General features: G+C 42.2%; 2 protein-coding genes across 2 annotated transcripts in view; one reads left to right on the top strand and one right to left on the bottom strand.

Annotated features, from left to right (window-relative positions):
* The window catches only part of agap1 (ArfGAP with GTPase domain, ankyrin repeat and PH domain 1), a 128,987-nt gene extending 123,760 nt beyond the window's left edge, over positions 1-5,227 (top strand). Inside the window, 1 exon segment of the mRNA XM_030752466.1 lies at positions 95-5,227. Coding sequence (XP_030608326.1) covers positions 95-304 — 210 coding nt within the window. The 3' untranslated portion in view covers positions 305-5,227.
* Positions 5,228-9,163: 3,936 nt separating this feature from the next.
* gbx2 (gastrulation brain homeobox 2) lies at positions 9,164-13,243 on the bottom strand. Its single transcript, XM_030753049.1, has 2 exons — positions 12,267-13,243; positions 9,164-10,769 (listed from the first exon to the last, which is right to left on the bottom strand). The coding sequence occupies exons 1-2, from the start codon at positions 12,784-12,786 to the stop codon at positions 10,222-10,224; spliced, it is 1,068 nt and encodes a 355-aa protein (XP_030608909.1). The 5' UTR covers positions 12,787-13,243; the 3' UTR covers positions 9,164-10,221.
* Positions 13,244-15,163: the final 1,920 nt, after the last annotated feature.

Raw genomic sequence — 15,163 nt, 5'->3', positions numbered from 1 at the left:
TGTTGTAGTCATTCTGGGTTTTAAAGACAGGAGGAGCTCAAGTTTTCACCGATCTAACTGACTGGTATCCCTTTCTCACACTCTTTCTCTGCAGTACGGCGTGGATCTGATGGCGAGGGACGCCCACGGCAACAGTGCAATGGCATACGCTCGGCAGGCCAGCAGTCAGGAGTGCGTGGACACACTGGCTCAGTACGGCTGCCCAGACGAACGCTACCCCCTAATGGCCACGCCCAACCTGTCGCGCCGTAACACCAACCGGAACAACAGCTGCAGCAGCGCCGGCAGTGCCGCGCTCATATGACTGGAAGGTTTCCCCACAGTGACTCCATGAAAAATAAACAAAGAAACCCCGATTTGGGAGAATCCTGACTTTTATTTTGGGAACCACTACTTTATCTCCGCCCACTTCACCTGACAACCACCAGTAAACTGATCACAGGTCAGGGGTGATGCTGCGTCCACGTGTCTTTTTTGGGAGAACAAGTTAAAGCATGCTGGGAAATATAGTCCACAATCATCAAAGCATTTTGGGAAATGGTCACATGACTTGTTACGTCCAACGAGACATACTGTACCTCATCGCACGTGCTCAGATTTCACACTACAAAGGCCAGTTTTCACTCAGGCTCAACAACAAACTGAATTATGTTTCACGCTGAAACATAATGACTTCTGTCCACAACCCGAAACTGTGAGATCAAACGAATCAAGAAGGAAACTAGAGTCTTCGTATCTTCTTTGAGGCAGCCATGCATCATCATCATCACCTTCATCACAAGTCACTTCAGGACTCTTTACAACCTCTTCTCCTCCTCTCAACTCTCATTTTTTTATTTTCTGCAGACACTCCCACCTTTACACATTTTTTTATGTGAAAAAATCTTGACGTTTAAATAAAAAAGATATCAGCTTAGAGGTAAAACACAAGTGTGATAGATCGCATGTCCTAGACACTTTTTCTACTTTAATTTAAGGCATTTTTCCTCAACTGTGTATATTGTATCTCGATGTGCATTGCTGGACCAATGGTTAAAAATGCTAACAGGGGAAGGTTTTTTTTTTTAGCTGTTGGATGTATAAAGTCATTAAGTGTACAGAACCTCTTGCCAGGCTCAGGGACCGGAGACTGTCGATCGTCAATGCCCATCGTCTTTTTTTCCAGTGAGTCCTTTAGATTTAACCATGTGCTTTCACTTTGCTCAGTTCAGACTACATTCAAACTTCATCAGCACTCCTCAATGTCAACTAAATTCTCTGATATAGCACACAGCAGAAATGAGTCCTAAAACCCAGAAATCTGATTTTTAGTCCTAAAACCCAGAAGTTTGATCATTCTAGGTCAGCATCTCAGTCAATGGCTTTTTTGAATTTGTTTTTGGTTGTGTGCCTAAGGCCCCAACATATGAGTATAAAGACCGATTGGCAATCCCTTGGCAGCCACCAGTCACAGGTTGGCAAGTGGTTGATGGAGGTTGCTGGCAGTCACTAAGTTTAGGGAAAGGGTTCTGCTGTGCTGCACTGAAAAACTTGCAATTGCGTGGAAGACTCCAGCTTGTCTGCAAACACTCACCAACTACTTGCGGAGCGGTAGTGAAACTGCTAAAGGTGCAACAAAAACCAGAAATGGAGCCCGATCACGTCAGAGTTGCAGTTTTTGAAAAGTGTTGGTTACATTGGTAAGGCACAACTTACTTCGCCTATTAATGATGATAAAGATCACTTGAACTTCCCATAAGGTTGATCAGTCGAACATTTTATGTCGCTGATATCACCAGTAGGTTTATGCTTGTAATCTGAGAAATTTGGTTTACCATTCAGCTCCTGATCCAGTTGAGAATTCACCTGCCGATGAGCATCTAAATGTAGGATTTCAACCTTTACTTATGCTAAAGGTTTTATCATCTGAACTGAGTAAATTGTAACCATGTCAAACCCAAACCTGTTTTGCATTCTGATGAAAAAAAGCATTTAATCTGAACTCTGTCCCGGAAGTTAATTTTATTATTGTAAAAAAAAAAATGGAAAAGACACAGAAACAGGTGTCGGAGCAAGAAAGGGAAATAATGATCTTCAGGTGTTTTTTAAATGTTTGATATCTGTCCAGACTAATCACAGTGATGGGGAGATGGTTGGTGGTCCCTGCCATCACCGCCACTTTTTTTTATCTGTCCCGTCCAATCAGGCGGTTGCCCTGATCTGCTCAGCGAATCACTAAGAAGGGCTTCTTTTTCTTCTTCTCTGGTCTGAAAACCTCTTTGTTGTAAATAATCCTCCTCTCTTTCTCTCTCGCTTTCTCTCGTTCGTTCATGGCATCATGTAAATTAGAGAACATGGGAAGTACTTAGAGTATGTCAGGTTGCAGAGTGGAAGTGGTTTATTCTGATGTGTTGTCGTATGGTTTTGGATTTGTATTGTGCTGAACCATTCGGGGCAGGAAGAAAAAAAATTGCAGGGGTCTAAATCAGTGGTTCTCAATGAGGGAATCTTTACAGACTAAAGAGTCACCACACTGGCTCCACATGACTTTCCCCAGTGGGACAAAGTTTTTTTCACGATATAATCTAAATGTGGCAAATTTAGAACTTAAATTGAGACCAAATATGGTTAAATTGGGGTCCTCAATAAAACCACGGTATTCATCAGATGTTTACGATTGCCTAATGCGGTGAAATTTGTGTCCAAAGTGAGTTTACCAAGTGTGCTCTACAATTTGGGGTCAAGTTTCAACTTAGTAAGTCTACTGATGTTTGAATTTGAGACCACAGTGTTTACCAAAATTATGAATGACCATTAAGAATGATTTGTTTTCGGTACAGAATTCGGTATATCCCAACTCTTTCATTCTTGACTTTCTCATTGTTAATGGGAATATTTTAAAGACCCTGACCCTGATACAAAAAAGACTGACAGAAACAACAAGCTGGACCATGGATGCGTACATTAATGCTACCCTGATTGTTTATGAATGTGTTTACACTTGTATAATTGGTCTGCATGGCCATTACCCATTAGAAAAGATGAAGTTTACTTCATGCTAGGCCTCATATTTAAAAATAGCCATGAGCTAGAATTGATGGGAACCACTGGTGCAGAGGTCCCTTTGGAATGAATCATAGCATTGCAGGTTAATTTTAGGTGTGTTAGAGACACCTTTCTTAATCCTGGTGATGTAGATGTTTCTGTTGGTTGCTGAAATGTGTTGAATGAAGGCTTACAGATGAGGATGGTTCGTAAAATAGCTTCTTAGCCTCAACATTTGTGTGACGATTCTGACAGTAATACTGCACGTCCTCCTGTTTCGCCCTCTAATGTTAACGTTGCTGCAGTGGTTGAGGAGAAGCTCTCAACCCAACTGTGTATCCAAGCAATATTCATAAGAACTTCACTCTCACATCCTAACTTCGTATACTAACATTGCTTCAGTATTCACACGAAAACATAAAAACACAGTTTATAGAAACGGAAGAAGGATAAAAAAAAAAAGAAACAAATGTTTTTCCATCAACATGAACGCTGTTTTCCTCATTTTGCCTTTTTGTTTTTGCACGCCTGCCTTGATGTCCCTAATTTTGTTGTTTCTCTACATGCCCCATTTTCCTTACCAGTCATCTTTAAGCCACCATTTTATTTCCTGTAAATGATAAACCAAGAGGTTTGACCGTTACTTTGGGTGGTTTTATTTTGTTTTCATATCTGACTCATCTTCCCTCTGTCCACAAACAGGACAGGGTTTAGGCGTCCATTTATTTATGACAGAAATGCACTAATTGACTGATTCACTTCGTCCATCTTAAACACAACTCTTATCACCATCTTCCTTTATCCTCTGGTATTAACTGACATTTGATATTTCTAAGCGGTGGCGGCTTCAGGTTGTTTCCTTTGGAATAAAACTGTATTTATTTTAAAATCATGTGAGCAGAGAAATTTAAAGTATAAGGAATTATAATGCTAACTGTAGATAATAGTAAACAAGCTAACAATAGCATTACGCTAATGTTACAGTTTTCAAGCACTTACTGATACAGCTAGAGATCAGTTCGCTGGTGATGGCTAATGGCAAAAAAGATGAACATTAGGAACATTAGGTAAGCATTAGTATCATCTTTCTGATGAAATGTAAAAATTGGTGAGCCATCTGTCACCTAAGCTAACACCTAGCAGTGAGAAAACTAGCATTGTTGATAGCATTGCTTTAGGTTCACAGCTCATTTTCCCCCTCAATATTAGTGAAATATAAACATTGAAATATTCTAGGGAATAGAAACATCAAGTATCAAAAGCTGTAGATATTTTAACCGAACTAAGCTAAATGAGAGAAGAGCAGCACTAGCTAAACTTCCCACCATGAAAATGCAAAATGTGACAAACACTGTTAAAAGCACTATCCCACTTTCCAACTAAACAGTTAAAGTCAGTCATCGGCTTTCTATTAGCGGCTTAGCAGAACATGAAAAAAAATTTAGATAATAGAAACATTGTGTAAAGATCAGCTAGCTAAACTCAGCTTGTGGAGTATATGTGGTGCTGTATCTCCTTGAATATGAAAACTTGACTCTTCTGTGTTTCTATTACTTGCTTTCACATTTTCTTAATCTCAGAATTGCAAAGAAAACATGGAAAATATGTGTTTTTATTTATTTTTTTTTAAGCTAAAATGTGCTGTGAAGCTCCAGCTAGTAATTGGTTAGCTCAGTGGCCAGTAGCACGGCGCAATATGTTTCCTAGCTTAGCTCTTTCGACTGAAGCCGCCTGCGTGTAGATGAATTATGTCACGATAACGGCGTTAACATGTCTGCGCTCCTCTCGCCACCGCCAATACCTGTACATAGACTTCAACAGAACGAAGAAATAATATCATCAATGTTTAGTTGTGTTACCTCATGTAGCCTCTACCCCTTAACCCCACCCACCCGGACTGTCCACTACATTATTTATAAACGCGCTCCTCGAGGAAGACTCGCCCCCTTTAAGCCTACCTTTTTGTATAATTTTCTTCATCCACTTTTTATTGTTATTGTTCCAATTTATCATCCAGACACATTATTGTTCTTATTGTCACTGTTATTCTAATTATTATTATTGTTGTTGTTGTTGTTATTATTGTTATTGAATTTTTGTTTGATGTACAGTACTGTTGTTGGAAAATTCTACCTAATACAGAGTCTTCTACTGTAATGTGTCTCTTTTCAATAAAGACAAGAATAATGCTTCTTATTATAAACCTCATGTGTGAGTTGTCAGTGTTTTTGAATCACACTTCTTCAATATTTAAGCACATATTTCAGTTTTCATTTCCTGGAAATACCTATTGGAATTTTGTAATTGATGTTCGAAAGTGTAGCTGAATGATATTTATCATTAGTATTGGCAGCCTCCAAGGATTATCGTACTTTATAAAGTTCATTACTTCTGTTTAGCCCGGAGATCAACATTAAAAGAGAAAATATGTATCTAAATATGTTGTTGATTCCAGGAGTCAGAGCAGAATGGCCAGGCAGCTTCAAGCTGATAGGAAAGCAACATCTCAAATAACCTTTCATTAATACCGAGATATGCAGAAGAGCATCTCTGACTGAATGACACTTCAAACCTTGAAGCAGCAGAAGACCACCCCGGGTGCCACTCCTGTCAGCTAAGAACAGGAAACTGATGCAACATTTCCAGAACATGGGCTCAGCAGAAGATTGGCTTTGATTCTCGATTTCTGCTGTTACATGCAGATGATTGGGCCAGACTTTGTATCAAAGGTTCAGGCTGCTGGTGGTTTAATGGTGTGGGGGATTTTCCTTGGGACACTTAAGTACCAACTGAGCATCACTGAAACACCACAGCCTACCTGAGCATTGTTGCTGACCACGTCCATCCCTTTATATCCACAGTGTGCCTATCTTCTCATCTATACTCAAATAGCCTCCACAGTCAACAGGAGATCAGTATCGTGGATGTGAAGCTGACAAATCTGCAGCAACTGTGTGATGCGATCACGTCATTATTTAACAAAATCTCTGGCATAGATTCAAAAGGCTCCCAGCACCTTGCTGAATCTGTGCCATGAAGAGCTAAGTCCGTTCTGAAGGCAAAGGCTGGTCCAACATGGTACCAGCAAGGTGTAACTAACGAATGGTCTGGTCACAGCTTCAGATCAACACACCAATGAAAAATGAGCTAGAAGTTTTCATCAGTAAAGTAGAAATGTTTCAGTTATTAGACGTGTACCTGCTAGACTTTTCAGCAGCTTCTGTTACCTGAGCATCAGCAGATGAGACTCGAGCAGAGTCTCAGAGGTAACCTCTGAGACGTGAAGTTTTATCAGCCTACAACAAACCTGACACAATTCACAAGATTCAATCTAAAATGTGCGATTTTTGAACTGGACTTTGAAATGAGAGAAACAATCCCATCAAAATGTACCTTCCAAAATCTAAAACGTGTTTTTTTTTTCCAGAGTATTAAAGAATTAGAAACTCACAGATTTGTTGATATTATAAACAGACCTGGCTCATGGTTATTGAGGACTGGAAATCTAAACTCTGACATTTTTGGATTGGAGTAAAGAGAGAATTTTTTTTCCTGATCAATTTTTCTGTTCAAGCTTCAAACTCTGAGTTTCTGGAAAGCCATAAATTCATCATATTAATAGAACAGACCCTCCACGCAGTGGAAATCTAAAGTTTGTGATTTTCAGAATGGAGTTTTGAATTGATCTTTAATTTTTTTCTTTCTGTAGGTGTAACTTCTAAAAATAAACTAAAATATAATTTTCTTCCAAAGCACCGAACAGCTGAAAATTCTCAGTTTTAAAGCTACAAACTGGACTCAGTTATTGATGAAAATCTAAAATTAGTAATTTTTGATTGGGGGTTTTGAATAAGACAGTCTGTCAGGTTTTCTGAAAGCTCTCGGGAATTGTTTGATTTTATTTTCTTGGCTGTGGACAACAGAGAGGTGACAGGAAACTAGGAGTACTCAAACCTTGTTACCATCAGATCTCCCTGTGAAGAAACAACAACAACAAATGTAGACTCTAGAGATGACACCACAGAAGAAGAGGAAGGTGATGAGTGGTGTTTTGGCCTCCTTGATTAATCAGCAGGAGCTGAGCTGGAGCCGGGCAGGTTGGTGTTAATTCAGGGAAGAGGAGGAGGGAGGCAGAGGGGGTAGCTGGGCTGAGGCTGATCCCCCCGGGTCTCATTTATCAGCCGCCTGCGACGGCTCGAGTTGATTACAATTTGCAAAAAAAAAAAAGTCATTAGAGTCGCAGGCAGGACTGTCTGTTCACACTCTGCAGGTTCCAGTCCAGATTTAGGTTTCAGTCGCCTCATTCTGGCCTCACATCTGGTTTCTATTGACACTTTAGTCACATTGAATCAAAATTCCTCATCTGCAGCGCTGATGTCATGATAATCATCACAAGTCAGCGCTGAGTGAAGAGCCGGTTGCTCCTCACTCATACCAGCGTCCATGCAGAAACTGCAGAATTTAAGCAGGAAGCATTAAAGCAGAAACAGGTTATATATGAATTCTTAATGCCCAAATTAAACACTGAGTCCTACATTTCCCATAATGCAACTGGACTGTATATTTTCTCTCTGAATGGCCCGGCACTGCGCAGACTTTGTTTTAATGTGTCATTTTGCATCCTTAATGGGAGCACTGCAGCGTGAACTTTGACCCTCAGGCTGATTCTGGGTGACATTATTGAGATGCTGGATTTGACTCAGGCTGCTGGGGACGTTTTTCTTCTCGAGTACACAGCACGGAGAGCAGCGGTGGAAATGTTCCTTTAAATTTTGTGCATTTCTGCATAATAATAATAACTTCCTGTCGTTTTACAGGTAAAAATGATCTGAAGGTCACACTTTTATTTTCTTCATTAAGTATCTGAAATGTGAAATAATTTTTTTCATTAAATAAATAAAAGATAACTTAAAAGGCTTCAATATCAAAAATATTAAGATCTATCTGGATGTCTCCTTTTCTTCACCCCCATTAAAATATTCCCCTTTTCACATTATGTTTATTGATGGAGATACATTTTTTTCATGTGATTAACAGGCCTAACTCGAGCTTCTCCCGCGGCGCATGCGTCAGTACGCACAGGCGCACCTGCAGCATAGTTGCTCCCGAGCTTCACTCTGAGGATTTCATTTGACTTTAAAGACCGGAAAAAAAAAGGCAGAAAATCCTCGCGGCTGTTTCTGGAGTTCTTTTCCGCTCAGGAAAACAGAAAGAGCCAATCAGGATGAAGTTTCTGAGCCCAGGTGAGAAGGTCAGGCCTGATGTCTGCCTCCCACCACCGCCTTCACCTGCAGTTTGACGCCCGGCACGTGCTGCTGGTGTGATGACGTCACGTTCAGGTAAGGTTCTCCTGCTTTTTAGCCGCTGATGCTTTATGATAAAAGTGTGTTTCCTGGAATAAACTAACATTTATAGACCCCCTCCCCTCCCCCAGTGAACACGTGACCACCTCTGCTCTCTAAGGCGCGCTCCTGTCAGCCTGAAACCTCATAAATCAGCTGCGGGTGCGCGCATTTCAGGCAGCGCATCTGGCTGAACAATCAGGCTGACATTTGACCTTTGAACTGAGCGCATCATAAAATGAACAGACATGAAATTTTATCAGATGTAGGTGCAAAAATGTTCAAAATGTACCGATATTTTAATAATTTTTATAGTTAAAAATAAAAATGCACTCAGAGTGAAGCAAATTAATCCATTCTGTCCTGAAATATTTTAGATTTAAATATTTATCCTCAGTTTTCTGACTCATTGGTTGATTTTCTGTGGGGTTTTTTTTTCTTTATGTCTCAAATCACTTTCGAGGCCTTCAGATTAAAAATTAAAACCCAGACGCTTATTTTGTAAAGAATACAAACATCCGGTCTAATTCTCATTGATCATGTTGGCAGAATGTGTCTTTGTAATATGAGACGATCTAAAAATGGATACAAATGTTTTTAGTTTTTTAAGTTTGAAACTGAAAAAAGACTAAAATAAGAGGAAGACGGAGAGGATGATGAAGATGATTCCCGGACATGAATGGAGACACTGCAGCTGTTCAACATCTGGTCATCTTTTAATTCACACTTTAATTCATCTTTTTTTGTTGTTGTTGTTGCTCGTCACAAGTTTTGTGTAAATAAATTAGCAGCTTCATTCAGTCCACACAAACAGAAACACACGTGAGTCCTCTGCTTGGTCCCGGAAGTATTTACACGTGGGTTGGGGTGCTGGGTGGGGTGAACACGGGGGAGGGGTGTGTTGGTCAACGTGTTGCCGAAACAACCCCGTCAGTTTGTCTCTTCCTCCTCCTCCCGCTGCGCGTCCGCCACAGTTTTTTAAAAATGTATTTAATTTTTTTTTTTTTGGTGCCGCAAACGTTTGATTTGAAAATTGCGCAAAGAGCCGCTCAGTCACGCGCTCAGACTTCTGGTGTGCTTTTATTTTAAACTTCCTGCAGAGAAGAAGAAGCAGCAGAGGGTGAAGTCTGAAATGGAATAAATCAGGGGTCGTTTTGGGGGGGAGATGTCGGCTGTTTACAGTGTGCAAAAAAACTCCGCTCAGAAAAAGCGGAATTTTCTCAAATCAGCGCCACAATTTGCACAAAATGACATTAAAAAATGAAAGAAAATAATTTTTAAAGTGGGCTTTAAAAAACATCCCTCTTTAAGAAATGATGGATAATAATTTTCCTCTCATTCGTGACTTTATTTCTCTGATTCCTTCATCAAAATCGACTCAATTCAAAGATGTAAAATCCCTATAAACGCAATTAAAAAAAATCATTAATGAGATCTTTACCTTTTTTTTTTTTTAACCCATGGTAAAAATGTTGCAGTAAGGTGATCATTAAGATGAAAGAAAAAAAAATCAGCTGATTGTTTTTATATTTTATATATTTTCTCCTTTCTGTTTGAATTTGTTCGATGTTCAGATTATATCCAGAACATTTTGGCCTAAATTTAATTTTTAATCATTTAATTGGATATTTTCTCAGGATTTTCCATATTTTCTGTTCCTGAGTGGCTTTGATGAAAGAAATCATTTGAAATATGAATAATTTAAGAAAAATCAGCCGCACATGAACCAAATCAGGTTAAACTCAGTTACTTTTCTTTTCGTTTTTCTGCAGGAATCTTGAAAATCTTGAACCCGAGATTTTCACAATAAAATAAACGCGGCTCGCGGCCTCTCAGTCCGGCCTCTGTCCTTCTTCTACGGTCTGGCCTGCTCCATCTGCTGGTGCTGACTCCTTATTGCGAAGCGGCTCACGTGCACCGGGATCGGGACCACTATTTTGGGGTTCCGGGATGGCTCCCCGGACTTGTTGTTCACGTTTCCGGCCTTGACGCGTTTCCACTTGGCGCGCCGGTTCTGGAACCAGATCTTCACCTGCACCTCGCTAAGCTTCAGCGCATGCGCGATCTGGGAGCGCTCCGTGAGGGACAGGTACTTCTTGCAGTGGAACTCCTTCTCCAGCTCCAGCAGCTGCTCGCTGGTGAACGCCGTCCTCCGCCGCCGGTTCTTCCCTCCGCCTCCGCTGCCTGCGCCACCGCCGCCGGCTCCCGCCCCGGAGCCTCCGCCGGCGGAGCCGTGTAGGTGCGGGCCTTCATCCAGACCTCCTCCTCCGTCCCCGTCCTCTTTGTGGCACATGGAGGTGAGGTTATCGTCCGAGCTGTAGTCCAGGTCGCTGTCCATGGAGAAACTCTCGTCCTTCCGGCCGCAGTCGTCCTCCTTGGAGTCGTCTTTACTGTGTGCTCTGACTGTGAGGAAGAGGAGGGAGCGTGACCATCACCAGTAAAACCAGTACAAACCCAACAAACTTTATTATTCTAAAGCGGAAACACAAAAGTGACCGTTTTGTTAAAACAAATCATCTAAAAACTCCAAACGAGCTCCACTCGTGTTTGCTTTAATCTCGCAGCTTTGATGCTTCTTTAAAACATTTCTGATTATTTTAGTCTGAATAAGAAATTATGGACTTTATTAAATACATTTCTCTCAGAATCTCCTCCGTTTTTTATCGTAAAGTTTAAATTTAAGATATTTACAAATCCACAAATCCAGGAGGTTTTAAATAAAATTTAATATGAAAAGAAGAGAAGTTCTGTGAGGTTTTATATAAATAAATATTTTTAAAAAATTAAACTATGAGATTAAATTTAGATTTGGACGCGAAACTGTTTTAAAAACTGTGACATGTGGGAACTGAAGGGGTGAGGAAGGCGGTGGCTGGACGGGGGGAGGAGGTGTGTGTGTATGTTTGTATGTGTGTGTGGGTGGTTGAGTTAGGGGTGTAGTCGTCGTGTCTCGTGTCAATATCCATCATGAGATGAGTGTTTGGATCCAAAAAACGCGCTCTGCGGGGATTTTTATTTTCACGCGTAATTACGCACGGAGCGTCTCCGCGCGGCCTTTTCCCTGCGCCTCCTCCTCAGCGTGAGACTCTGATATGTCAGAGGTAATCACAAGTAATGGACTCAAGGGGAAACAAATGTGTTTGTTTTATATCAGCAAGCAATAAAAGCAGAGAAGCAGATTTTTATTTTCGGCGGCTGCAAACATTAAAATCCGGATGATTTATTGATGAAGGCAATAAATCAATCAAAAATGTTTTCAATAAATAATAAAAATTAAATTTATCCAGATGCATCTCCTTTAATAAAAGGTGTTAAGTTTAGGTTTTTTTTTTTTTAGTTTGAATGCTTTAAAATGATGATTTAAGGAAATTAAAAATGATCGCAGGGCCTCTGGAATAATTCATGATTCATTTATTTTGAAACCTTTGAACACAAAATGAAATCAGCGTTTAAGTCTTAATTTCTTGTTTTAATTCTTATTAAAAAGCAGAGAAAGAAGATGTTTCAGAAAAGTAAATTTCTTCGCAGATTAAATCTGAACGATATTTAATTTAGAAATAAAATTTTACTTAAACACGTGAGCAAAATCTGTCACTTAGATGGAAATATTCACATATTTTAGCTTCATTTCTTTGTCATCAAATTAAACGAACTAAAAGCTTTCAAATGTGGAGTTTTTTTTTTTTCTCTCTGTGCCAAAAAGTCAAATTAAGTAATGAATTCTTTGGTGGCTCCTGAGGCTTCACGCTGCGTAAAAAGCACCAACTCTGACATTAAAGATGTTCCTCTAACGGGGGAAGAGTACACCATAAGGAGTTCTGAGTCTCGGTTATTGCGCCTCTCTGAGCCCGGGTTTTCGGACTCGTATCTTGGGTTAAAGAGGATGAGAAACCCGCCTACCTGTGGATGTTTGCACCGGCGCGTCCGTGTCGTGGAAAGCCGGCAGCGCCGCGGACTCCTTCCCCTGCAGGAAGCTCTTGCCGTCCTCCGCGTCCAGCCGCAGCTCCTGAGCTTTGTCGAAGACCGCGTGCAGCGCCTGAGAGCCGAACTTCCTGGCCGCCTCCTGGTGCTGCTGGGATGGGGAGAAACCGCCGGGGAGGGAGGCCATGAGCGTGGAGGTGAGCGCCATGCCCTGCGTCAGGCCCTGCGCCAGGCTGGAGCAAAAGCCGCTCTGCAGGCTAGGGATCTGCGGGTGTGGGTGGTGTCCGGTGGGGAGCGCCTGTTGTAGGCCTGGGGGAGGCGGAGGGGGCGGCTGGAGCACCACCGACCGGTACGGCATGAACATCGGGTACCCAGTGTATACAAAGTGTCCCGGACTGGGCTGAGGAGGCCCCCCGATCAGAGAGTCGATGCTGAAGGCGGTGGTGCTTCCGAGTGGCCGCTGCATCACCATGAAGGACGGACTGAACGCTGCGCTCATATGAACGACCGCTGGAGCTCGGAGGAGACCGGGGAGGAGTCGCTACGGGCGGAAGGACGGCAGAGCCCCGGAGGAGCCGCAGGGGTCACCGCCGCTGTGAAGGAAGCGGAGCTCAGAGGAGCGATAATCCGAGCAGAGGAGAGCATTCCATCAGCGCGGCGGAAGAGAAAGAGTCCCGAAGAGGAGCTGCGAGAAAAGAGCAACACTTCTTCCTCCCGATTTTAGTTTCCACAAAAAACGAGAGAATCCGCTGTGCGTGTTTCCGCTCTTAGCACTGACGCACAGTGCGCACTTTGGAGATGCGAGCGTCCCGCGCGGCTCCACTTCAACTTGACCGGACCCGATGTCAGAGCAGCGGACACTTCTTCTTCACTCATCCGCTGACACAGTGTGTGTGTGTGTGTTCCCAGTGTGTGTATGTGTGTGTGTCTATATGTGTGTGTTTTCACCCACTCAGAGCGCGTCCAGGAGTGTTTTGGATTTAAATTGCGCTCCCCTCCGTTTAATTGCGCTGCCTTCTCCGCGAGGGTGCCGCCCCACTCCCCGCGCTCTGCGCCCTGATTGGCTGGCAGAGATGACGCGTCAGGTCGCCTTTGGTATCCTGGATGAATGGCAATTACACAGAGTGGAACCTCAGGCCATTTAGGCCCGAGAAAACACATCATTGTAAATAATAAGCTACAGATACAGATCATTTAGAAATCCACATAAATCACCAGATTATAGCGATCCAGCCAATAATCGGAGCTCCTGATCTGCAGGATTTATTTGCACGATGATGTTCAGAGCGTTTTTGTAGACACAGAGGAGAGATGCTTTAGTTTAATTCATTTTTTTCCCTCTTGGACATTTATCAGAGTATCATAGCAGCTTCATGCCCCTCGTTAAAGGCTGGACAGCATCCCTGCAGTCAGAGCATCTTTGTCCTTCTCTGGCTCACAGTTAAAAGGCTCTTTATCCACCTACATCTCTGATGAGATCAGTCCTTTCAGAACCAAATCGTGTATCTTCTACTGACATTTTTAAATATTAGATGAGAAATTATTTTATTTTTTCTCTGTGGCATCAGGTCAGAGTGCCAGCATGAGCTCCTGCAATGAAAGGTTTTCCGAAATGTGCGCTAAGATTTAATTAACTAATTTGTAGTTTCACCTGATTGTGGCAGTCTTGTCTTACAATGACACAGAAGTTTACTTGTTTGGCTTCATGTTGTAGTTACATTAAGATGCTGCAGCACCTGAGCAGCAGGTTTGTACGTGTGCACAGAGGAGGTCAGCAGAGGTACAACAGTGAGCGTCTGCAGCCATCTGTAAGACACGGTGGAGGCTCTGTGAGGGTTTGGAGCTGCAGTGGATTTGGATCCACCATGAAAACCATCTGATTGGAAACAGTTCAAATTTTCAGCATAATTTTTCATCCCTAATGTTATTGAATCCGTGTGGGATCATTTTGACACAGAACAGAACAAAAGGCAGAAACATCCAGACAAGAGCGTTGAATGTTCTTCAAGAAGCCTGGAGAGCTGCTCCTGGAGACTTAAAGAAATGAGAAGAAAGCTGCCTCATGAAGGTGGTCACACCAAATATTGACTTTCAGGCTTGTTAGAATTATACAAACTCTGTTTTTGCCTTATTTCAATACATTTTTGCACACATTTCCCATTTTCCTGCCAAAATATTCACTAAACCATCCGAATCATTGAATTCAGATGATCCAGTCACTTCCATGGCCACAGGTGTATAAACCAAGCACCGAGGCATGCAGACTGCACATCTGTGAAAGAACGGGTCGCTCTCAGGAGCTGAGTGAATTACCATGATAGGATGATGCCTGTGCAACAAGTCCAGTCCTGGAATTTCCTCATATTCCACAGTCAACTGTTAGTGGGATTATAACAAAGTGGAAGTGATTGGGAACGACAGCGTAAAATCACAGAGTGGGGTCAGAAGATTCTCAATCACATTTCTCCATCTGGCAATCTGATGGAGGAGTCTGGGTTTGGTGGTTGCCAGTAGAACAGCACCTGTCTGACTGCAAGACATTTTGGACAATTTCATGCTCCCAACTGTGTGGGAACAGTTTGGGGATGACCCCTTCCTGTTCCAACATGACTGCACACCAGAGCACAAAGCAGCTCCATAAAGACATAAAGAACTTGTCTGGCCTGCACAGAGTCCTGACCTCAACCTGATAGAACACCTTTGGGATGAATTAGAGCGGGGACCGAGAGCCAGTGTTTGACCTCACAGATGTGCTTCTGGAAGAATGGTCAGAAATTCCCACAAACACTCCTAAACCTGTGGAAACCCTTCCCAGAAGAGTTGGAGCTGTTATAGCTGCAAAGGGCCGACATCATATTAAACCCTCTGGATTAAGA

This window comes from Archocentrus centrarchus, chromosome 2 (genome assembly GCF_007364275.1).
Source record: "Archocentrus centrarchus isolate MPI-CPG fArcCen1 chromosome 2, fArcCen1, whole genome shotgun sequence".
Classification (NCBI taxonomy): Eukaryota; Metazoa; Chordata; class Actinopteri; order Cichliformes; family Cichlidae; genus Archocentrus; species Archocentrus centrarchus.
Note: the sequence above shows the minus strand (reverse complement) of the source record. Positions and strands in the feature narration are given on the sequence as shown.